Source organism: Neopsephotus bourkii, unplaced genomic scaffold (genome assembly GCF_033783945.1).
Source record: "Neopsephotus bourkii isolate Nb327-2 ecotype Australia unplaced genomic scaffold, CSIRO-AGI_Nbou_v1 NB_722, whole genome shotgun sequence".
NCBI lineage: Eukaryota > Metazoa > Chordata > Aves > Psittaciformes > Psittacidae > Neopsephotus > Neopsephotus bourkii.
The window spans coordinates 162286-186846 of record NW_026901221.1 but is presented as its reverse complement, the minus strand read 5'-3'; the positions used below and the strand labels follow the sequence as shown (position 1 = coordinate 186846).

The following is a 24561-nucleotide window of genomic DNA, read 5'->3' as shown; positions in this document are numbered from 1 at the left end:
CACCCAGTTCCCTACGCTGCTCCCTGAAATTATCTTTTCTTTCCCATACAGTATTTTTCTCCCTGCTGCCTTTCTGTTATTTCAGCATCTTTGAGAAAACATGTACCCAAACTGTACATCATATGTCATTACCTGTCTCAGCAAGGCACCTGCATTCCTAGTCTCTGCTCCAAGCTCTGGATTCTGTTAGTGTGGGGTTTGCTGTAGTATTAGATCGGGACCCAACACAATGTTCCCTCTTCATTAGGTCCTGAGATGTTCCCTCTTCACTAGGTTCCATTCCATTCATCCCTGTGTCACTTTTAAACTTAATCATCAATAATTTTCTGTTGATTTTCAAAGTCTCCATGCAAACAGCAAACAGAACCATTGCTCATGACCAAGGAACCCCACCCTCACTCCATGTTCACTCCACATTGATGATACTGCTCACACAGCCTCAATGAATTGCAGCTTGCCTTTTGCAGCTTGGTTGGTATTTTTAAGAGACAGGAGGTTTTCTAGAACTAAATCAAACAGCAGTAATGGGCAGTGCTCATTACACGTGGCCTTTCAGACAAGTGTTTGAAATAGTTCCTCACAAAAGTATGCAAGAAAATATGTATCAAATATGTTGAATAGGTTTTGTTAACTATTCAAATCTGCTGGAGTTTTCACAGAGGTATTTTGGACCCTATATGACTATGGAATACAACCTATGGACTGCTGATTTTCTCAACCAAGTCTTGTAGCACCCGAAGGTTCAGAGCGTCCAGATCTGCTGGCTAATGGGTGGTCACCCTGCTGTTGATAAACATACAGCATCTGCCTCAGGAATAACCTCATGATTCCCAAGCCACATCAGTCCCCTTCTTTCCAAAAGCAGAGAGGCTATGACAAAATAGTAACGATGATGGGAAGACAGTTAACTTGCTGTTCCTTTCCAGCAGAAGCCTGTCCCATATTTTGGTTTCATAGACATGCACATCACCAGAATGAGCTACATCTTCTGCTTTAAGATAGGTAACAGAAAGAGTACTTGCTTTAGCAAGTGAAAGAAAAACACTTACTTACATTTATTTATACAGTAGTAGAACGTTAAACTGTTCCAATTATCATTACAGAAAGATCAAATGTGAAACGTTATTATATCCATCAGTAAAATCATCTTTCCAACAAAATATGGCATGACCTTCACCTACCGGTGTTCACAGCAGAGCCTATCCTCAGCCATTCATACATATATTCATAAATTTGGAAATGGTAAATTTCATCACGAGATGGATTCAGCCCTAGTGAATGCTGAATTCTATCTTTCACTTAGGCACATCTATCACAAATCAATATTTACTCGCACGCCCATAGTATTTTCTTCAGCGCTCACTCTCTCCTGATTAAATGCAGGCAGTTTTCATCCAGAACTACTATTCACATTCAAAACTGAAAGTGATTTAGGGAATAAATTATCTTTTAGAAGTATATTTAGTGCCACCTGCCTCGGTCCTCTCATTCAAATGTGAAATGTTCTCCTCTCTGTCTTCATTGTTTTCCATTCTGTAACTATAAACTTCACAATCAGAGCAGCAAATGAAGACCTACGGAGTGCTCCACACCCCAGCTCAAGCAACGAGATGGCTTTGTCACTGTCACAGCCAGGGCAGCAGCCAAATTAAAGACATTCATTTTCATGGCTGGTTATTACTACCAGATAACCTGAATGTTTAAAACAAATACATTATCCCCAATGAAATGGAGAAGTTGGAACCAGAGAAAACTGAAGCAGGATACCAAGAGGATGGTCCGAAAAGGTATTTTACACAGACGTCTGAAGAAATGTCACAACGCAAAATAGTGACATTCAAAACGTCCTTAAAATCAGGAGGAGAAGATCATTAATCAAGATGGAAAAGCCCAAATAATTTTCATTTCACAGGGATGTTATGCAGGAAGAATGAGCAAGGAGAGGAGAAGCATGGGGGGGGAGCCAGCCAAGCAGGCTGCTGGATTGAGCAGGGAGGCTGTTTAAAAGGCATTTATTGGAGAAAGGAAGAAGTTAAAACCAACACAGGTTGATATCATGGAATGGTTTGGGTTGGAAAGGACCTTAAAGCTCCTCCAGCTCCAACCCCTGCCACGGGCAGGGACCCCTTCCACTGGAGCAGCTTGCTCCAAGCCCCTGTGTCCAACCTGGCCTTGAACACTGCCATGGATGGGGCAGCCACAGCTTCTCTGGGCACCCTGTGCCAGCGCCTCAGCACCCTCACAGGGAAGAGCTTCTGCCTAAGAGCTCAGCTCAGTCTCCCCTCTGGCAGGTTCAAGCCATTCCCCTTGCCCTGTCCCTGCAGTCCCTTGGCCAGAGCTTTTCTGGCACTTTCCAAAACACCTGATCTTTTAAAAAGCATCAATGCTCGAGCTCCTCAGTGGGTATCTGGGACATTTCAGAGGACAAGATGGAGATTTCTGTTTGCAAACCTAGGGTGCAAATCTGAAATGAAAATGTGTGTGCCATCTTCATGGAGAACGTCAGCTCTGTTTTCAAGAACAGAGATAGGAAAGAAGGGAGTAAATGAGGAGAACCAATGGCTGTCCCCATAGCAAAGGGGTGGAATGGGAATCTTAAAGGGAAAAATAATAACAATTTAAAACACAAGGAAAGGAGGACAGCAACTCACGAGTGATGATTCCAAGAGGAGCACAGAGAGTGGTATTAAAGCTGGATGACAGGTCATAAAAATGAAAACTGACTGTGCTTGGGCAAAATCCTGCTCTCCTCTCCCTATTCAGGTTTAATGTTACCATGAAATATATTGAAGTACTTGCCCAGATGATATTCAAGGGATCTGAAATTTTCACCCCTGCAATACATCACTCCAGGAGGACCTGACTGTCCCAAAAGTGGGTTTATGGCTTTAGGATTAGTTCATCTTGTTTAAACCACCAATCTCAGAGGCCATAAAGTGACAAAGGCTTTCTTGGCTTGCAAATTGTTCTAGTTTAATGGTACAGAGCATCCCACCCATCACAAGATGTTCACAGCCAGGCTTTAGGCGGCTGCTCACCCGCTAGATGCATTTCCTGCTCTTTTGCCTTTATTAGAGTATCTAAAGCAGTGGATTAGGATCCTAATCCAGAGATTTAATTAATCTCCAGCAGTGAAGCAAGGTGAACCCACCCTGATCAAATGTTCCATACAACACATTAGCACAGATATCCATCACATTTCACAGCACATCTGCTCTTTATATTTTGTTGTTAAATTAACTGCTTCTGAGAGGAAATTACTATGCAAGTTACTTCTGCCAAGGAACAAGGGATGGGACAAGAGGAACTGGCCTCAAGCTGCACCAGGGCAGGTTCAGATGGAGCTGAGGAACAATTCCTGCCCCAGAGGGTGCTCAGGCATTGGAACAGGCTGCCCAGGGCAGGGCTGCAGGCACCATCCCTGCAAGTATTCACACAGCGTGGAGACGAGGCCTCAGTGCCATGGGGCAGTGGTGGCCTTGGCAGTGTTGGACATGGTCAGACTGGATGAGCTTAAAGGGCTTTTCCAACCTGATTGATTCTGTGATTCTATGCACAGAAAAGCCCCAAAGCCAGCACTCAGTTTACTTGCACCAATCTCTATCATTGCTGCTTTGAAGAGCTGCAGGAGCCCTGTAGATGTCTTGTAGAACTAAAAACCCCATGGATCAGCTGGCAAAGTAAATCAATTACTTATGTTCACAAATATTTTTAGGAAAAAAGGCCTATATGCTGAAAATTGAACTGCCCACAGTGGATGAAGATGGACCCCGGAGTGCCCTGGGCTTGGGCAGCAAGGTCATTCCGTCCTGCTCACCCTACAGCTCCCAGCAATGCCAGAGCTTCAGCATGTTTGATCCACCAGCAGGCTGCAAGACTCAAAAGCCTCTTTCCCTGTTTTCAGATATTACTCAGACACAGGAAAATAAAAACTATTCAGGCTCCTAATTAGTGGAATTCCTTTGGGAACAGACTGTGGGTTCCCAGGGCACCAACATTATTCAAGATATTACAGAAAGACTTTCTTTAAAAGCCTTTAAAAAGATTTAATATCATCAATGAACAATCAAAACCATTTCAGAATGGAACGAAGGAAAGAAATACAGAAGTATTTAGCACTGCCCATGAATCTCCTCAGCCCCACTGCAGTGTATAGATATATCATTCCAAAGGATAATTTATAACATAGTTATTTGTTCTTCTGCTGAGACACTGATAGTGACAACAGCACTCTAACCACTGATCAGAATGTGGTTTATGCTCTCTAATATAATCTCTACCTAGGAAAAGTATTCACAGGCATGCTCATGAAAACATCCCTTTGGAAGAGATGGTAGACAACCTCATTTCACAAGAGACCTGAAATACTCTGTTAACTGCTGTACAAGTCCTGCCCTGGAAAGAGCTCATCAAATAAATGTATAAATAAATGTTAAAAGAACTAAGAAGTGTTGAGAAGGCAGCAAATGGGATAACAAAGATTAACCTGACTAAGCCTTTGTTTCTTGCTGTGGATGTTTCATTTGTGCTTGTCATACAGTCTTATGAAGACACTAACTTGTATCGGTATCATTGGTCATTCAAAACAGCTCTTCCCTGCAACCCTGCATGCAACCACCAATCAGCTCCAAAAGCACTTCCCACAGCAGAAAAAAGCCACCTTCCCAAGGATATATATTGTAAGACGGAGCCAAACCTGCAAGCCAGCTTCTGCTGAGGTGAAAACTGATCATCAGAAGACCTGATGCTTCACTTAATTACACATCACCCTATCGAGTTCAACAGATCTTTCTGCAAACACTTTTGTTCTGTATAAGCCCCTCAGACAAGTCCCAGTGTGGATGTGAACTTACCCAAATGGACAGAATAAAATCACCTTTTTCCTTAACTAACCTAATCAAACCACTCTGCTAATTTAAAATTAATGGGATGGGATGAAACCGTTGGACAGGTTAGAAAGAAATTAAGCGTGGAACCAGGTTACGTTTAATCAAGCTGTCATGCAAATGAGCAGCTTCACTCCAGGAGCACTATTTAAAGAACTTCTTTGCTAGTGAAAATGTGTTTGGAACCGTTACAGGAAATATCTGCTTTAGGTTAGACACAGATTGATGCTGCAAAGTGCCTCTTCCCCAGTACCAGGCCCATAATTAGGTCTCCTCAGGCTTTGCTAGACAAGGAAATGCCACCTCAGGCTGCCAGGGCAGGAGTCACTGTAGTGAATACTTGTGGGACAGTAGCTCCTCCTCTGCAATGTTATACACTGATGCCAGTAGAAAACCACACAAACAAACAAAAAAACCCCAAGACACAACAATGATCAAAAAAAGACAAAGAAAAAAACAAACAAAAAACTCAATCAAAGCCAAAACCCAACCAAACCCAACCAAACAACCAAAAGTTATGCAAGCACATGATTATTACAGGAAGAGAAACGCAGGAAACAGCTCTTTCTGCAGAAAAATGAAGCTTTAGGAAGAAAAAGCTCCCCAGTATCATAGAATCACAGAACCCCAGCCTGGTTTGTGTTGGAAGGGACCTTAAAGCTCCTCCAGCTCCAACCGCTGCCACGGGCAGGGACCCCTTCCACTGGAGCAGCTTGCTCCAAGCCCCTGTGTCCAACCTGGCCTTGAGCACTGCCAGGGATGGGGCAGCCACAGCTTCTCTGGGCACCCTGTGCCAGCGCCTCAGCACCCTCACAGGGAAGAGCTTCTGCCTAAGAGTTCAGCTCAGTCTCCCCTCTGGCAGGTTCAAGCCATTCCCCTTTGCCCTGTTGCTACAGTCCCTGACGGAGAGTCCCTCTCCAGCATCTTGTAACCCCCTTCAGATACTTGAAGCTGCTCTGAGTTCTCCACACAGCTTCTCTTCTCCAGGCAAAACAGTCCTAGCTCTATCATCCTGTCTCCATACTGGAGGTGCTCACTTTCCACGCCACATCCCAGGCCCAGCTCCCAGCCCCCTGTCACTTTGCAGCATCTCAAGTCACCCTATGGCCAATGTCAGCAGTGGATGATCAGCGGCCAGCGCCTTCCCAATCCCATCCTTCCCAAGACTTATTATCTTCTAATAGCTCTGACCAGCCCTATAAAGGCATCATCTATTAAAAATGGCCGAAATGATACTTGAGCAGTGCCAACAGCACTTGTTTGTTAATTGAGTGCTGCTCTTTATTAGCAGCTGATTACATGAGCTGATGTATGAGCTGCTGCAGCTTTACAAAAGGGTTGACAACGGCAACAACCTCTGCGCTGAATTCCTCCTGTTATTGGAGATGAAGGTTACTGATTCTCATCCAGAAGAAGCAAGAGAAAGAGCATTTGTGATTCCACTATCACCCAGGCATAGATGTGTATTATTAAACTGCATACAGATGTAGTCAAACTAATACTCTTAAATAGAAACAGGAATTCTTTCTTCTGCTATGAATATATTTGTAGTGCTTTTCTGTACCCAAACTTTTTCCTAGCAGGTGTGCTTTGAATATTATAATTTATCTGCTTCTAACTTATGAATAATGTGCAAGTCCTCTCCAAAGACAGTAAACATTTGCACAGCAGCTCTAGTCTAGGTAGCACAAACTTTGATCAATAGTAAATGCTGCACAGCATTTGCTGCTATGAAAAATAATCTTACTTCGTATTATTTAATGTATTACCTTTTGAAAGAATTCAGAAGGCCTGCAGAAAGTGTTACAAATCCAAGCTTATTCTAATTCCCTCGTGCCTCCCCAAAAAGAATCACAGGAATTTCAAACATACTCGTATTTAGCGAACATCTGATGCTTTGTGACTATGTTTTGTTTGATGGTTGGCTTTGGTTTATGCACTTACAATTCCGGGCACTGCATTCCAAAAAGACTTTATCGTGAGCTGTAATGTTAGTGAGATTGTAGATTCTTCCCATGATTTATTGTAGCAGGTCAACTATCATGGAATCATAAAATCATGGAACGGTTTGGGTTGAAAGGGACCTTAAAGCTCATCCGGTTCCAACCCCTGCCACGGACAGGAACACCTTCCACTAGAGCAGCTTGCTCAACTACCCATACATTTGACAGCCAAACACCATTCAGACTCCATGGACATCCCTGAGGATCTCCTCCCGCTCTCTCAGTACTCAAGTCGTGGCCTCTGGACTCACTTGCCTCTTCTGTGACTTCCCCAAGTCACAGACACAAGTGCACAGAACCAGCCTTCACGTGACATTCCCCTTTCCTGCACCAGCATCATTTCCATTAACACTTCAAAACAATATTCCTTCTGATCCTTCACTTGGTTAATCTTGTGAAAAGAAAGTGGATTTGGATGTGTCCAAAATACTAAAGCTGCGGCTTTCAAGCCAATTCCAGCAGTATCAGATCTGAATTCAAATCAATCTTGTTATAGAAAACCTTCTTCACTGTGCACCTTACTGAGCTAACACTGAAGAAAGCAGGAATCGGCACAGTCCATTGGAACTGGGATGTTTCAAGAGTTATTTGAATTAGGTCCCAAATACACACACAGTGCTCAGGGTTATTACTATTTTCCTAACCAGAATATTGTGCTCACCAGGCATGAAGAGCTCCGGTGCAGTAAACACTGATGCTAAAGTAGGTGGGCGGGAGGGAAGGGTGAGCTACCACTGGGATAGAAGGCCACACGTCCAGGAAAAAACAACTCACAGGTAGTAAAACCACTCTGCGCTGCTTGTTTTCAGACAGGCCAAGCATCCGGAGGCAGTAATTATTTATATTACCACTTAAGCCTTATTTATCAGAGAACACATGTTAACTCGAAATAGCTACACCAAACTACTGCACTCAATGAGATGAACAGCACAGAAAGTGCTCTTTGCACCTCCAAAACCAAGATGTGCTTTAGAACCATTGCCCATTGATAAAATCACAAAGGATTTATCTCACATGGGTGATGGAGGCTAAAAAAACACCCAAGATGATGATCACATTTTTGGATGCAATAATATAGAAGAGAGGAAAAAAACAGAAGCAGTTCTGCAACTTACAGGACGTGATATCAGGGCACCCACACCAGTTCCAGCTTGTACCTTGGCTACCACAGCCTGGGTGGAAGCTTCAGTTTAACATCTCCTGAAGAACGTGCAGCTCTATATGAACAAAATGCCTGACAGTTCAACTGCCAGATCTATGCTAAAGCTCCCGGATCGTCCCACTGCTCTGTGCCCAAGTTGGATCCTAAACTGTGAACAGGTTTTGGTGTTTCACAGGGACCCATGGAAGGACTGAGAGGCGCTGATGATGATTCACATCCTCTTCTGCCCTCAACCCATCACACCTTCATACTCCCTGCACACAGCATCAAGGGGCTCACAAGCAGAATTCCTCTCCCTTTGCTCTGTGCTCACCCCCATGTCCTGTTACACTGGAGACAGAGCCGGATGGTGCTGCTCTCATGGCTCTCCATGAGATCCCATGGGATCAGCCTGATCCTCCCAACCTCATTATTCAAATGTCCTTTGCAGGCGGTTTCATCTTTAGCTCACGCACCTTTATGCTACCAGAAATGTAACCTAAGAAGGTTTATGCAGGTAGAAACGACCCCACAAGTTAAATGCAAGTAATTAAAGTCATTTTAAACTGATTTCCAGCCACATGCAAGACTCAATACTAAAAAAAAGTAGCTGTGACAAAAGGTATATTCTGTTCCCTCTTCCTCTGCCGTTTAACAGCCTCAGAATGGAAAGTCTAGCACAATTTTCTAGTCCAGTTGTTCCAGCCAGGGGGAAAAGTGCTCCTTGTAATTAGGCCACTTTCATAACGTGTTTACTCATCACGCCTGCCTGTGGATCTGAGCAAAGCTCCTTACCTGTGAATTGTGACCTGTTCCCCCACCACTGGTCCTTCTCCCATTACCTTCCCTCCTCTGACTCTGATCTCACTGTGTGATTGTTCACCAGTTGCAGACAGAAAATCGAAGTTCATTAACTCAAAACATGTCACAAATTGCTGCTTTCCACAATCCTGGCCCCTGCCCATGTGGCTTTCCCAGTGGGATTCGGTGCGTGAGCTGGGATGGTGCCCTGAGTCCAGGAGGGAAGCCCCAGGACCCACTCACCTGTCAGAGCTGTAGGTCTGGGCTGTTGAAGGCGTGGTGGTGATGGACATGCAAGGGACTGGAAAGGACTAACGCAGTGCCCTGCCACTGTCAGTATGGGCCAGCTGGCCATTATAAGTCTGTTATCTCCCACAGCACTGAGGGTTTACTCTTTCCAGTGTACTTCATATGCCTGATGCATTCATCATTTAACGGCGAATACTCTTTACAGCTGTATGTGCCCTTCCCTTCAGCTGCCAGGCAGAGCATCAAAGCTCTGTCAAAAGCAGAAGTTGCAATGCAGCCCTGACTGTGGGCGAGGAGCAGCGGGACCACTGCTGCAAGCATGGAGCTGTGTTCACCCCTTCCCTGAAGTGACACAAATTTCACATCTTCCTTTAAAAAAGCTACGTATATACACAAAATTGTCTCAGCCATGAAGAGGGCAGAGAGCCAGGGAAGCTCTCCACTGACAGCCTTTCGGATGGCTTTTCTATGGTGCGATTTTCTTCCCTGTGCTGAGGCGCTGGCACAGGGTGCCCAGAGAAGCTGTGGCTGCCCCATCCCTGGCAGTGCTCAAGGCCAGGTTGGACACAGGGGCTTGGAGCAAGCTGCTCCAGTAGAAGGGGTCCCTGCCTGTGGCAGCGGTTGGGGCTGGGTGAGCTTTAAGGTCCCTTCCAACACAAACCAGTCTATGGTTCTATCAGAGCTCACAGCATTGCTTTGTACAGAGGATGTGCAATGTTTAACCGAGTATGTTTGATCAACTACCCAGAAGCATCAACATTTGACCCAACCCCAATCTCCCACTGCCCAGGAGAAGTGCCCTGGGGTCCCTGCAGCAGCTGGACCTGGTGGTGCCAGTGGCTCCCACCCAGAGGTGCTCCAGCCACTCTCTCCATGTCCCCATCCCAGTACATCTTTAACCAAGAGGTTAACAAATAAGAACAGGCATCCCCTCTCTATAAAAGACTGGGAAAATGCCAAGCAAATGTCCTACTAGAAGGTAAGTTTTTTCTACTAAGCATCATGTGTTTCCAAATCGTGGAGGGTGATAATCCCATGTAGCTGGCACAGGATGCCAATCCAATGTCCAGTTAAATTGTCAACTCAACAGTTTACTTCATGGTCCCTCTTTCCCTAGAAACAGCCCTAAAGGACTGCAGGGTTAATGGGGCACAGTGCAATCCAACACACCAACACTTCTGAAAGGGTTTTCAGGGTCGTTTGGACAGTGGATGCTCTGTTGCTCAAGTCATTGATGTAAATTTTCACCCTAAAACACCTTACAAATAAAGAATTAAAGTAACTCATAATTTCTCTAGCCGAGGTATGCAAGGTGGCTGTCATGTGTTATAGCACTCTTGCAAGATTGGGAAGGTCACAACCACTGCCCACAGCACCTAAAAATCTATTTACACAGCATAAAACAAGCACTGTGATATGAGAGTCCTTCACAGCATAAACCAAGAACTGCAGTAAGAGAGACTTTCAATAAAGAAAAGTTTAGGCTCATCAGTCTTCTTTCACTGTGTGTATTAGCATTTCAATGACATTTTCAATATTTAATGTTAGATTTACTTAATAACTGCCTTGAACAAGAACTAGAAGAGAATTACACTGCTGAAGTGGGAGGGTTATTAGAAGGTAGAAGTGGCCTGGTGAGTCCAATCACAGAGGTGAGCCCTCAGTGCTGCCATGCAATTTAACTCTTATTGAGACAACCTGAAGCAGCAGCTACACACTGAAACACTTGAACACTTCTCCCTCTAGAACACAATTTAAAGTACATGATTTTACCAGTTTCCTGATTTAATTCCTATGATAAATTCAACATAATTGACATATCAAGATAAATGCAGACTTACTTTTAATCAAGTCACCTATAATTTTTTAAGTATTATGCCACCATAATAAACTTCTAAACAATACTATTTAGCATGAATATTATACAGAACTATTTAAACTGTTGTATGGTTATGTATTCTTCTGTAAGCAATACAATACCTGCAAACCCACGGCATCTCTACCTCCCTCGGGTAGGAGGCTTTTCATCACATCTATTAAAGAACATAACTAAGCTAACTCAATACTTCATAAGCACAGATCCTAAAATAAGTCAATTTAATAATGTAAGTCCTTTTGAAGACCTTCATGTGCAGTTGTGCTCATTTTTCACCTAATTTAGTTCATCTGATCAAAATCCCTCATTAAAACCTGCTATATTGTGATGGGTGCGAGCACAAGAACTGAAATAATTGCCTTTAAATCTATTTGAAATGGTGCTTTCAATAAAGCTGGGTTCATTTATCTCGCAGAAGAGACCTCTGCCTTTCAGGTTCTGTGACACAGCAGACAAACACACAGGACAGAGCTTTTATTTACCTGCTTATTTTTACCAAGGCATCCATTCTGCTCAGCACCTTTGGAAACTCACTCTTGCCTCAGCTCAAGACTCCAAATTACTTGGGGATTCCATTGAGACTTGCATCCAATCTCCTGAGGACTTTGAGTATTCAAAGTCTGGGACAACCTCACTTGTAATTCATTTCACAATGTGTTGACACTGTTCAACCTAATCTGTGACTCTATGAACCTCTTTTAAGAGCTTTTCCCAATTTCTGTTATAATTAAGCTAAAAGCATCTTATCAGTCTAAGTCCTTGCTGTGGTTTAAGCTACTCTTCATTTACCTTCGCTTCTATGCAAGAAACCAAAAAATTGTTAGGAAATGCTTAACCCAAGCATGACCTGAGGAACTGACACAAGGACGCTCCATCTCTGGCAGTGCTCAAGGCCAGGTTGGATGGGGCTTGGAGCAAGCTGCTCCAGTGGAAGGTGTCCCTGCCCATCGCAGAGGTTGGAGCTGGAGGAGCTTTAAGGTCCCTTCCAACACAAACCAGGCTGGGATTCTGTGAATCAACTCAACTTCTACAATTAAAACAAACCAAAACCATCCACCAAACTCTGGGGAACCTGTGTAACTTCCACGTTTATCTTTGGTTAAAGTCCACATTGTCCTCTCAGAATCAAAGCGTCACTCCAGCCACCAAGCACAGGGTACCCAAAGGCTGCACCAGCTCTTGCAGCCACCGTTGGGTGAGCATCACATTGACAGAAGCCAATGCTTCCTTCTGTGTGCACTTTGTAGGCTGGGTGGACCAGAGCCCTCACCGCAGGCCTCCATCCCCTCACAAAGGACAACCCAGCAGCTCAGCACAGCCTCTGACATCTGCCATCTTCAGTTCTGGTTTTCCTGGCAGGACATCTGTGAGACAATTACCATCCTTTCACACCTTCCCTGAGGAACCCAAACCTCTGCTCTTCTTCATGCTCTCAAGGGTCATGGCATGGGGCTATTCTCTGCCTCTGCCACACAGGCAGGCAGAAGTTCTTGACCACTGTTCATGCAATTTGGAGACCATTAACAATCTGTCTGAGCACAGCCCATTCATTTGCACTTCACATTCTGCTTCACCTGTACCTTTCTGAAGCCTCAGCAGCGAACCTGTGAGCACATTTGCAAGTGAGGTACTACTGATGCAAAGGGCACTGAGCCAGAAGACTGAGCTGGACAATGTGTTGTGGACCCAGGAGATGCATGTGGACATGTGGGTCCTCAGAGCAGCCTCAGTGATGGCAGGTCCAGGGCTAGAAAAGCAGAGGAACCAACTGCAGAGGCATTCACCACCCCTTAACCATCCCAGTTCTCTGCTGGGAAGGGGCTGAGGCAGGTACCATGGCTCCAAATCTCAGTACACAGCTGTGATGACCATCTCCATTCACTACCAGGCACAGCACTGCTCTCAGCCCAGACACCCCCTCCAGCTCTCATCACCACCGCCAAGCACAGAGCCTCCCTTCTGACCACCAGGCTTTTCTGTAGTACATGGCACAGGGAATCTGATCTGATTATATCAGTAATAAGACAGTTTATTTTCAAACCGTGTCACCAACATAAATGTGCTCATTCCGAGCCCGCAGTGCAGCACTTACCAACAGCATTGGCTGCAGTATGTCACATTTTCATTTCTCCATCAGGCATTTACAGCCCTATTTTAAAATCAAGTGACACCACAATTTACTGAAAGCTGAGGCTGTGCCTGGAGCTTCTGTGTCAAGCTGAACATTGCTGGTGGGTAGGCACCATGGTGGCACAGAAGGGGCAGACACAACGGGTGCAGTTACACCCTCCCCTACTAAACTTCCTGGTGAAGCAGGAATTCGGTGTGTCAGTGTGCAACAACCAGCCCAAGGAAGCTGCATCCCAGCCAGCTCCTCATTCCCTGCTCCCAGCACACACTAGATGTGAACACACGGTTTCATACAGCTGATCATCCACAGCTACAAGGAGCATTCCAGACGCACAAGAGACCATGAACAGACTAAGCAGAGCAGAGCCACCCACTGAACGCCCCACACCACGCCCCTTTGTGCCATACACAGCACTCGTGGTAATGCCTGATGAAAGTTTAGAGCCCAGTGCAGGGTCAGGACACAGGTGCCAAAGTGACAAGAGAAGGCAAGTGCCCAGGGCAGCATCATGGCTATGGGGCACCCCTAGACAACACCGGTGGTGAAGCACAGTGTGAGCACCAGCTCAGGGAGGGGATCCTGCCCCTCTGCTGTGCTCTGGGGAGACCCCCCCTGCAGCTCTGATCCAGCTCTGGGGCAGCAGCACAGGAGGGACGTGGAGCTGTTGGAGCGAGTGCAGAGGAGGCCATGGAGATGCTGCGAGGGCTGGAGCAGCTCTGCTCTGGAGCCAGGCTGAGAGAGCTGGGCTGGGGCAGCCTGGAGAAGAGAAGGCTCCTGAAGGGGAGACCTTCCAACACTATTAAAAAGCACTAAATCTATAAAAAAAATACATGTGTGTCTATCTATTATTTTAACCAGAAATTCTACCACTGTACTGAAGAGAAAGTGAGAATTTTCCTTTAAGTCTGTAGCTATTAGGTGGATGGGTGGGTGAATGGATGGATGGGGTGTATACCCTTTTCACCACATATCACAAACACAACAAAACAACGGCAGTGCCACACCAGCTCCCTACTGCCATGGTCCCATTAGGTCTCATCTGGCCTGGTCCCTCTGCAGGTGCTGAACCCAGCCCCAGAGGTGCTGGACCTGTTTGCTGCTGGCACAGGCTGGATGCAACTACTACACAGAATCACACGTATGTACAGAATCACATGTCGTACACTGTATCACATGTGATAGACACAGAATCACATGTCATACACTGTACCACATATTAATATGGAATTACATAGACCTCAACAACACTACATCAACCAGAGCTTCATCTGAAGCCTCCTCTTCCCTCCTTCCATCGCGGTTCCTTGGAACAAACTCTCCTCAGTACCATTTTTGCTTAATTAAGCACAATACATCTGTAGCTGGTCGTGAAGCCACAGAGCCCCTCTGGAGCTCTGGGTTACAGAAGCTCCCCTCTCTCCAGTCAATAACAAATGGGAGAATGGTTCTGAAGCCTTGTTTTCTTCTTTAACTGGTTATTTATGGCTCTTACCTGGTCCTGCTTCCCACCAGCTCCCTGTCACCAACCTGCCTCCCAGCTCCCTGCTGATGGCAGGATCCTGCCACCTACATCTCTGCAGCTCCTTATCAGCACCATGCTCTAAAGAAACCTATCTCCTCCCTACCCAACAGCACCCAAAGCAAGCTGAACAGTCATGCAGTGCAACACCACACACCCACCAGTCAGACCTGTTCAAGGAAATAAAGGGCAAAGGTCTGCACCATCATCTTCATCCCCAGAACAAACCAAACAGGAGCCTTCACACCCAGTGAAACCCGGGTGGTCAGGGAGGGAGCACTTCAGTCCCTGGTGCTGGTTTATGATGCTGAAGTATCTTCAGTTGAAAACCAGCTTTTAACATGAAGCCAGTGAAATACATGGCATGCAAGTGCACGGTACATTATGCACGCCCCGGGTTTGCAGAGGGAACGTGCTCCTGCCTGCTTGTGACAACTGCACGATGTGAATTCCACAGGCACATCACAGGCGCTGCGCCAAACCGGGCACTTACCCTGGTCCTGGGCGGTTACTCAAGTACAGCAGAACCACACCATAGACACATAAACATACAGAGTTACCTTCATTTACATTGACATTTGCATGAGAGAAACGACTGGTGACTCCTGCTAGAAGCATTGTATGCTAATGAGACTTTTTCCAAGACAAAACTGTTAGTGCTAACAGTTGGATACTCTCTGTTTTAATTATGCATGACTAATGATAGCTGGTTGTTTGGCTGCCTGACCACCAGATTGTCTGCCGTTGCCAAGGGAAGATCTCTTCAAATAGACTGATTTTCTGTTATAAACCAGAGCATGTTCTACTTCGCTTTATAGTAAAGTATATGATATGTTTGACAGTTCTAGCAGGTCTAAAAATCAAAACTTGAGTTGAACTCTTTGGTGGGCTCTGCCGTGTGGAAGTCACCACCAAATCACTACAGCACTGTAATACAGCACCGTGAACCAGAGCTCCTGCAGACATCAACTGTGGCATGCACAAAAGTACTACAGGAGGAGCAAGAAACAGCACTGCGAGGGCTGAAATGTCATCGGGCCTATTTGACATGCCCAATGCAGGTGCACTAATGAATCCAGCCTGTTCCAGGGTTCCTGGCAGCTGAAATGCAGGGAGCAGCCATGCCTGCAGTCAGAGGAAGGGAAGGGCTTAATGCCAAGTTGACAAACAGCTGGAAAAGGGTAAAAAGAAAACAGCTTGATAGTTTCTGATAGAATAGGATAAAGAGGAAGGGGCAGTGGCACATCGGACCAGGCAGCCCAGCAATGCAGGGTGCAATGGGACACCTGGAATTGGCAGCCGCGCAATGCAGGGTACAGTGGCACATCTGGACTTGGCAGCCTGGGTGCAATGCCACACCTGAACCAGACAGCCCAGCAATATGGGTGTGATGGCACATCCAGACCAGGCAGCCCATCAGAGCCATCCAGCACCTGTAAAGTGTCACCTTTATGGCCGCACTACGTGGTCTTTGCTCCTGAGGTGGCTTGGAGGTGTGGGCTTGGGATACTTGCACCACACTGACAGCATGGGAGGCACAACTACAAGCAGAAGGCAGAGGAAGTACCCCCTGATGGTTAAAACTGAGGTAAGCACATCACTGGCTTAGCATGAAGCTAACGACACGGCTGAGCTGGAGAGAAATGGGAGATCTGAAATTTGAAGAGTCCCAACCTCTGCTTCCAAGCAGAAGCCCCCTGTTCCCACAGGTATGTGGAATTTGTACTGATTGTGCTTGCAGAGACAGAGCTGAGGAGGACCCAGAGCCCCCTTCCCCTGCCAACAGACAGTGCCTTATCAGAGGGGCATTTAAACACGTCTGCACTTAGGAACAGATTCCCATCAGGAGACAACAGTTCGCGTTTCACCCGGATATCCATGGATCATTCTGACTGGCTGATGAACAGGGCAAAGTGCTGGTACCAGCAGCCTGTGGATGGACATGATCAATTACCCCACTGATTAGTGCAATGTGACCTTGCCACAGGTGAGCCCACAGCCACCACTGCCCTCCCCAGAGATTCCCCAGAGCCGTGGCCAGCTCCGTTACCCTGACCCTGCCTTCACATCACTGCTGCTTGAGCCCTTCTAGCCCTGGAAACACCATGTTTAGTCTCAAGCCGCGCTGCTCCTCACCCAGCCATGGGGTATCTGCCAGAAGCAGGGCAGAGGCTGGCTCAGAGGCCAGAGCAGCAGGCAGGATACTGTGCATCATCACCAGCTTCCTTCTCCTTCCCTCATCACAAGGAGCAACAGTTGCATTATGGAGGGGGGCAAGAGAAGATCCCTTGAAAGGGTGACCCATGGTATTAAAACGACACTGTATGTGTGCAAGACCAGCAGTTGGCACAGGCCAAATCTGTTCTAGGAAGAGGGAATGTGGGCAATAGCAATCAAGGGCTCATAAGCCTGCCTAGCCGTTCAAGGACATGCTGGTCCCTGTCTGGGACCTGCCTGCTTTCATCAGCAGGATGCACCCATTCACCTCCACAAGTCTCAAACAACTGAAACGGCTCCAGATTGAGCCCCCAAGCCTCCTGCAGCACATGCTTTGGTTTCCAGGCCCAGCAATAAGTCAGCTTCTGTACCACGGGAAGCCAGGGTCAGCCTTTGCAGAGTCAGGCTGAGCCCCAAGACTTCTTTCCCTGGGATACTGGCTACAGTCAATGCTTATGCAAGGTCATAGAATCATAGAATAGTTAAGGTTGGAAAGGACCTTAAGATCATCAAGTTCCAACCCCCCTGCCAACCTCACTCTAAACCAGGTCACCCAAGACTTAGTCCAACCTGGCCTTGAACACTGCCAGGGATGGAGCATTCACAACCTCCCTGGGCACCCATTCCAGTGCCTCACCACCCTCACAGGAAAGAATTTCCTCCTTATATCCAATCTAAACTTCCCCTGTTTCAGTTTGAACCCATTACCCCTTGTCCTGTCACTACAGTCCCTAATGAAGAGTCCCTCCCCAGCATCCCTATAGGCCCCCTTCAGATACTGGAAGGCTGCTATGAGGTCTCCACGCAGCCTTCTCTTCTCCAGGCTGAACAGCCCCAACTTTCTCAGCCTGTCTTCATACAGGAGCTGCTCCAGCCCCTGATCATCCTCGTGGCCTCCTCTGGACTTGTTCCAACAGTTCCATGTCCTTTTTATGTTGAGGACACCAGAACTGCACACAATGCTCCAGGGGAGGTCTCACGAGAGCAGAGTAAAGGGACAGGATCACCTCCTTCGACCTGCTGGTCACACTGCTTTGGATGCAGCCCAGGATACGGTTGGTTTCTGGGCTGCAAGCGCACACTGAAGCCGGCTCATGTTCATTTTCTCATCGACCAGCACCCCCAAGTCCTTCTCCTTGGGCTGCTCTGAATCTCTTCTCTGCCCAGCCTGTAGCTGTGCCTGGGATTGCTCCGACCCAGGTGTAGGACCTTGCACTTGGCATGGTTAAACTTCATGAGGTTGGCATCAGCCCACCTCACAAGCGTGTCAAGGTCCCTCTGGATGGCATTCCTTCCCTCCAGTGGATCAACCGAACCACACAGCTTGGTGTCATCAGCAAACTTGCTGAGGGCGCACTCAATCCCACTGTCCATGTCAGCGACGAAGATGTTAAACAAGACCGGTCCCAACACCGATCCCTGAGGGACACCACTCGTTACTGGTCTCCAGCCGGACACTGAGGTCACAGAATCCCAGCCTGGTTCAGGTTGGAAGGGCCTTAAAGCTCCTCCAGCTCCAACCCCTGCCATGGGCAGGGACCCCTTCCACTGGAGCAGCTTGCTCCAAGCCCCTGTGTCCAACCTGGCCTTGAGCACTGCCAGGGATGGGGCAGCCACAGCTTCTCTGGGCACCCTGTGCCAGCGCCTCAGCACCCTCACAGGGAAGAGCTTCTGCCTAAGAGCTCAGCTCAGTCTCCCCTCGGGCAGGTTCAAGCCATTCCCCTTGGCCTGTCCCTACAGGCCCTTGGCCAAAGCCCCTCTCCAGGTTTCCTGCAGCCCCTTTTAGGTACCTGAATGTAGATGAGACAAAGAAAGTCATTTAACTCTGGGTTTTCCTCAGTAGAACAGCCCTTTGGAAGAAATTCTGTTTTTCATTCCTTATGCTGTTGGCTCCTCTGCACAGCGCCTGAAACCTTCCTGATTGTTTAAAATGATAAATTATTTTAATTTACTCTGAATTTATGTATTATTACTGCACAGACACGGGGCAGGAGCCGCAGTGTGCTTGTTTCATAATTGGTGGGGATTTGGAACGTGAAAGCCTTACCCAAACAACAACTTTATTTCACCAGGGGGTGTGCCCGTGTGTCTCCATGTACCACAGTCACATTCCAGAGAGATGGGAGCAAAGCTTCACCCAGGCAAATAATTTATGATGCTGAACGGCACAGGAATACCAAGAGAGGATGGGAGTCAGAAATGCACCTCTTAAAGCCATAAAGGAGAGTACTCTTGTGTTCATTTCACCACCCAGCACTCCAGAGATACCTGCATTTACACAGTGCTGCGCACAACTGCATCCAGCACTAGTATCTGGACATGCATCAGAAGGACTGTAATACTAGAATATATATAGCATCTTAAAATACAAATATGCTGTATATACTTGATATTCACCTGCTACTGGTACTGCAAAGCTTCCTTGCCAAATGCCCAGGTCTCAGTAATAAGGATGACACGGGACGAAGAACATTTGGCAGATGTGTTAAAGCTGTCCACAACCAGTGTTGCTCCTTTGGTAAAGGCTGTTGGCTATAAGGGGCAGCTTGTCTTGGAAGAGAAGGCAGAAGTGGCAAGTCCCAGTCACCAAAAGTCAATAACCACCCCCCACACCCCCAGCATTATAACATGAATTAGGCACCGACATCCCCACTAGGGCCTGAAAGGCTTCAGCAGAGACCTGATGACTCCGAAGCAGGGAAGAGCACTACTGAGCACAGCACAGACCTGGAACTCCCGAGGTGGGAAGAGAAGCAGCCAGGCTACATGTGAAGGATGGATTTCAGCTTCAGAAAACAAACCAAGAACCCCCAAACCTCCTGACCTATGACCAAAGCCAGGAACCATCTTCCTCTACAGTCCCCTTCACAGATGTCTGTCGGCTGCTCTAAACCTCAGACCACACTCACACAGGATGGCCAAAAGAGACCATCATTGTCAAAGGCACGTCGAGGAGGTCTGAGTTACCTGCTAACAAGGGTGGCCTGGAGCTGATCCCTGGTGTTCCCAGCTGGATGCAACAAGAACGGACGAATGCCCTGTGATCACAGATGTGGTTACCTGCTTTATAGCTTCCACCACAGTCTTTGGGAACCTCCATCCAATGGCTCCCAGCATGAGGTTTAACTCTTTGCAGTGAAGGCTACACAGTATTTTACATGTTGCAGAGTACATATTTCTATGATTCTAAACATTTTTATGTTATATAGATTTTAGGATTTCATTAATTTCTCTGTAATCACATAATGGTAAAAAGACCTTTTGCTCTTTAAACTCAGTTTCTAAAACTTCATTTACTGTCATTACATGATTTAGAAGTGTTACCAAGGTAAAACCAGCTTTCATCATCCATGAGCTTTAAGAAAAACAAAATGCAGGCAAAAAACCTTTGCTTTGTAGAGAGAGCCATTTCCATCACCTCCAGATGAGTACATTGAGATACCCAGGGGAGTTTGCTCACAAAATGCAGATGAGGTGTGTAGGGACCGGTAAGGAACATAAACCTGGTCTCTCCGAGGGTGACACACACAAATCACCGTAGCCTAGATAAGCATCAGCACAGGAAGCCACAGAGAAACCCAGCAGACAAACCCAGTTGTGAACCAGAGACTGCTTCCGTATGTTGAGCAGTTTGCAATGCAGCCATTTATTCTTTCAATAAAATAACATTTTTACAACTTGCTCTCTCCTTCCTCATGTGTTCTCATTAAATCTTAACTGCTTGTCTGGGAAGAATATATGGGAAGAATATAGAGGAGCTGCAGGACAGAACTTCACTTCTGAAGCAAGTGGCTCCCCAAAATTACATTGCCATACAAAACCACCATGTTACTGATATAATTCCTTATAACTTCATGAACCAGTGACAGGAGCAGTGTTGGGGCTGCACAGATCAAAACAAACAAAAGGCACTAGGACTTTAGTTGTGGAAGCTGCAGAAATAACTCCTCATCAGAGAGAACCTTGGCTGATGAGAGACGCTCTTGGAAAAACAATTGCTAAGATGTGTTCTGTACCAAGACAGAAGCTAAAGGATGTTATTGGCCAGCTGTTTAGTGGGTCTATCTGGGGTGCTGTGCCCTGTGTTGGTTAGGGAGGTTGTGGGAGACCCAGGAGCACCCACCAAGGCAAGGAGGGGGGTTTCACCTGCCCCACGGTGTGCAGTAAGGGGTGATGGGTGAAGGGTTGCCTGGTGTTGGGGTGATGGTCACAGGGCTGGGATTGCTGCTCAGAGCCAGGTTTAACAGCACCACTAGAGAATAGCTGCCTACGTTTAATGCTGAACTGATGCATTAAACATTCATATGAATTAACTGTTTGAAAATGAGGGAGCTGTGCCACTTGTTTTACTTCGTGGTAACACTTGGAGGCTTTTACTGGAAAGCCTCAGCAGTCAAAGCGACTTTATTTCTCACCTTTAGCAAAGACAATGAAAACCTAATGTGGGAACTGGGACTTGGCTCACTCAGCTCACCACCTCATTCACTGAAACAGCCCACGCGCCTTCATCCCTGCTATTTTAGCTCCAAATGAGACTCACAAGTCAAAGCTTATCCCCAGTTCAACAACTCCCTTATCCACGCTCCTTGTGGGCCCCCAGAGGGGGGTCCATATGCAATTCAGATGCACAGGGGCAGATGCAGGGTGTCTGTTGAGCCAGTGTGCAGCATCACGCTCCCCACAGGGGACACCTCCACCAAAACACACACCCTGAACATCTCCCCAACCTCCTCGCAGCTGCAAAAGTGCTGACTCAAAGCCATGGGAAGTACTTCCATGCTCCAGCATCAATTATTCAAGCAAGGAATGTGGATGATGCTTTAGGAGCACTGAGGAGGCAACTTCTGAAGCCCTCGTTGCTGGAGAACAGCCAGAATCAGAGCAGCGTGCTGAGAGGTGAATCAACATGTGCCAGGGAAGGGACCCCATGGCCACCCTGCCCCAGGAGCCAGGGCATGGCCAACCCTGGGTGCTGTGAGGTGCGATGGCAGAAAGGAGCTGCCTTCAGACGGCGACAGAGCTGGAAGGGAAAACACCTTTTCTAACCCCCCAGTTGCATTATCCAGCTTGCTGGGACTAGTATCTAAATCAACAGCCTGGTCCCCAGACTTAGGATACTAACAGCAGTTGATTAAACATATATTTAAATATATTAGTGTTGCAAATGCCCAGTGAGGAAAAACTGAGGAGGAGCAGTGCCGACGTGCAGCAAGACTCGAGATAAACAGCCCTACCCGTGTTCTGCAGCCTCCGCTCAAAGTGTTGTCTCTTACACTGATCCTGCACTTCCCCTTTCAAAGGGCACCACCAGCTGAAAGCAAAATAAACTGGTCTGAAAGGAAGCCTACAACAGGCGGATGAACTGGAAGAAGTTAATCATAGAGCAAGAAGAATGCCAAGACAGACTTAAAGCACCGTTATCTCAGCACCTAATTGCTTTGGTAGTGATGTTAATGCTTCCTTCAGCAGCATCTCTTTGCAAAACAGATCCTCTCCCTCCCTCCTGAGACAAAAGTGATGCTTTCATCCTACGGCTCCAGTTTCATTTATGTAACCTATCCAGCTGCACAGGCACTGAGTTTCAGAGAGAGACTCAGGCCAGGAACCGACTGTGTTGCAGCTGAAACCCACCCAGAGGCAAGTCCACGGGTTTTACTAAGGTAGTTCCAAACCTGTATTTGTTTACATCCTAATAACGTTTAGTACTGGCCGAGCAAACCCATTGCATTACCCTATCTGCCACCTCTATGCCTGAAACAGTACAAATAAGACACTTTCTTGTTTAGATTATTTCCTTTGGATCCCCAGTACCGCAGGCAGAGAGCACGAGGGCTTCAGGACCCCTCCAAACACAGAGTCTGGCTGAGGGATACATAGAAAATACTTGTCAGCTGCCCTACATAGACATCTACTGTATTTTCAGCAGCTACTACACCAGACGCAGACTGCCTTGCTATAAAACCATCCCCAAATCCCACTGAAAATGCCTCCTACAGTATTCTATGGCAGATCATGGGACTGGTAAAAAGGCATCTGCCTAAAATAGGTTGGAACCTGGAGGCCTGAGGGAGTGACACCCTAAGAGAACATAATGCAGCCGGATACTTCATCGCTTCAAACTGCCGGCAATTGAATACGAGGTTGGATGCAGGCAGAGAGGCTCAAACCCCTGCAACAGCGTTCCCGAGAGCAGAAGATGGGGTTTAATTCAAGTAGAGCAAAATAAGGGGAAAACTATGATAATGAGTGTAGGATTTAAAAGTATAAATGGATACAAAGTTTGGGAGGGGGTGGGGAATAATTAAATCAAGCCAGAGGATTAATGGGCAGAAATCAGAGGATTCGAGTAGATTAAGTGCGTGCGACCACTGGTGAACAGGTTTCGCTCCAGCCAACCGGGCTGGGGCTGCTGGAAGCGCGGGGTCAAGGCAGCCTTTCCATTGGGAAATAGGAAAAAGCACAGAAATGAGCTATAGCAACGCGGGGGCTCTGCCGGGGCGCAACTCCCGCTCCTGCGGAGCTGGGAAGTGCTGCGGGAGCCAAACCCCCCCCAACCCTGCGGTTGCCAACTTCTACCAACAGACCTCTGGCCAAAGTGGGAGAGTTAAAACCGCTTCCAGCGAGCTCCGGGACCCCCCAACGCCAACAACCATCACCCCGGGGACAGAGGCAGTCTCCGCAGCATCCCGCGGGAGACTCGACCGCTCTCGGGGGATGCTGCGGCTGCAGGGCCGGTAGAGCGGCTCCGCTTCGTGCTCTCCGATACCCCCCATATCCCTCCTACCCCATCGCGACCCATATCGCTTCCTACCTAAGCACCGCTGTGTCCCCCTTCCTGACCACCAGATTGTCCACGGTCGCCCCGGGGAAGTCCCCACCGGGAGCAGCGAGGCGCCCGGGAGGCAGGAGACAGCACAGGCCGAGGACCACGATCGCCGGCCACTGGTGGGAGCCCCCGGCGCTCCGCACCAGCGGTACCATCTCCGCGCCGCTCCGCTGCTGCCCGCGGTCGGCGGCCGTGCGCGGAGCGGGGCTGCTCCCGGGCGGCCGCCGCAGCATCTAGCGAGGAGGAGGAGGAGGAGGAGGAGGAAGAGGAGGAGGAGAAGGAGGAGGAGGAGGAGGGAGAAGGAAGAGGAGGAGGAGGGCAGCGCGCCCGCTCTGCGCGCCGCGGCGGCGGCTCGGCGGCGGGCGGCCCCCGCTGCCAGCCCCGTTGCCACGCAGCCGTTGCCTTGGCAACCGTCCCGGCGGCGGAGGGATGCGGAGGGATGCGCTGTGTCCCTCCCGGGCTTCCCGCCCCGCGACATCCCGGCCCGCAACCTCCCCCCACCACCTCTCTTCGCCCGGTTCCCACCTGCCCCCGTCATCCATGGGCATGCCCGCCGCTCCTCCTCGGAACCTGCTCCCTGTACCATTCTCCACATGGGATTTCACCAAAATTTACCCAAAGCCAGCGAGGCAAACGCTGGCTTGAGGCGGCGGTGCTGGAAATTGCACCGGCAGCTCCACGGTGAGGCCTCCTCCTCCCTCGGGAGCTGCTACGACTTCCAAAGAAACAATCCAGTGCTTTCTGGAATACAGGACTAGCCACTCTGATGTTTGGGCAGTTCCGTTCCCTATGATTCTACCAGGATAACTAGAGACAGACACCAAGGAGCAAAGCACCACGGACAGACTATTCCCCTACAGCCATGCAACAATGAGCAGCAGCCTGCCTTCCTCCTGCCGTCTCCTCCAGCAT

The 24561-nt window shown here is 47.8% G+C and overlaps 1 protein-coding gene across 1 annotated transcript in view; it reads right to left on the bottom strand.

Annotated features, from left to right (window-relative positions):
- Nucleotides 1–24010, bottom strand: part of LOC133212641 (neuronal growth regulator 1-like) — a 123051-nt gene extending 99041 nt beyond the window's left edge. The window contains exon 1 of the mRNA XM_061354288.1: nt 23635–24010. Within this exon, the coding sequence (XP_061210272.1) occupies nt 23635–23882 (248 nt within the window). The 5' untranslated portion in view covers nt 23883–24010. The remainder of the gene's footprint in view (nt 1–23634) is intronic.
- Nucleotides 24011–24561: the final 551 nt, after the last annotated feature.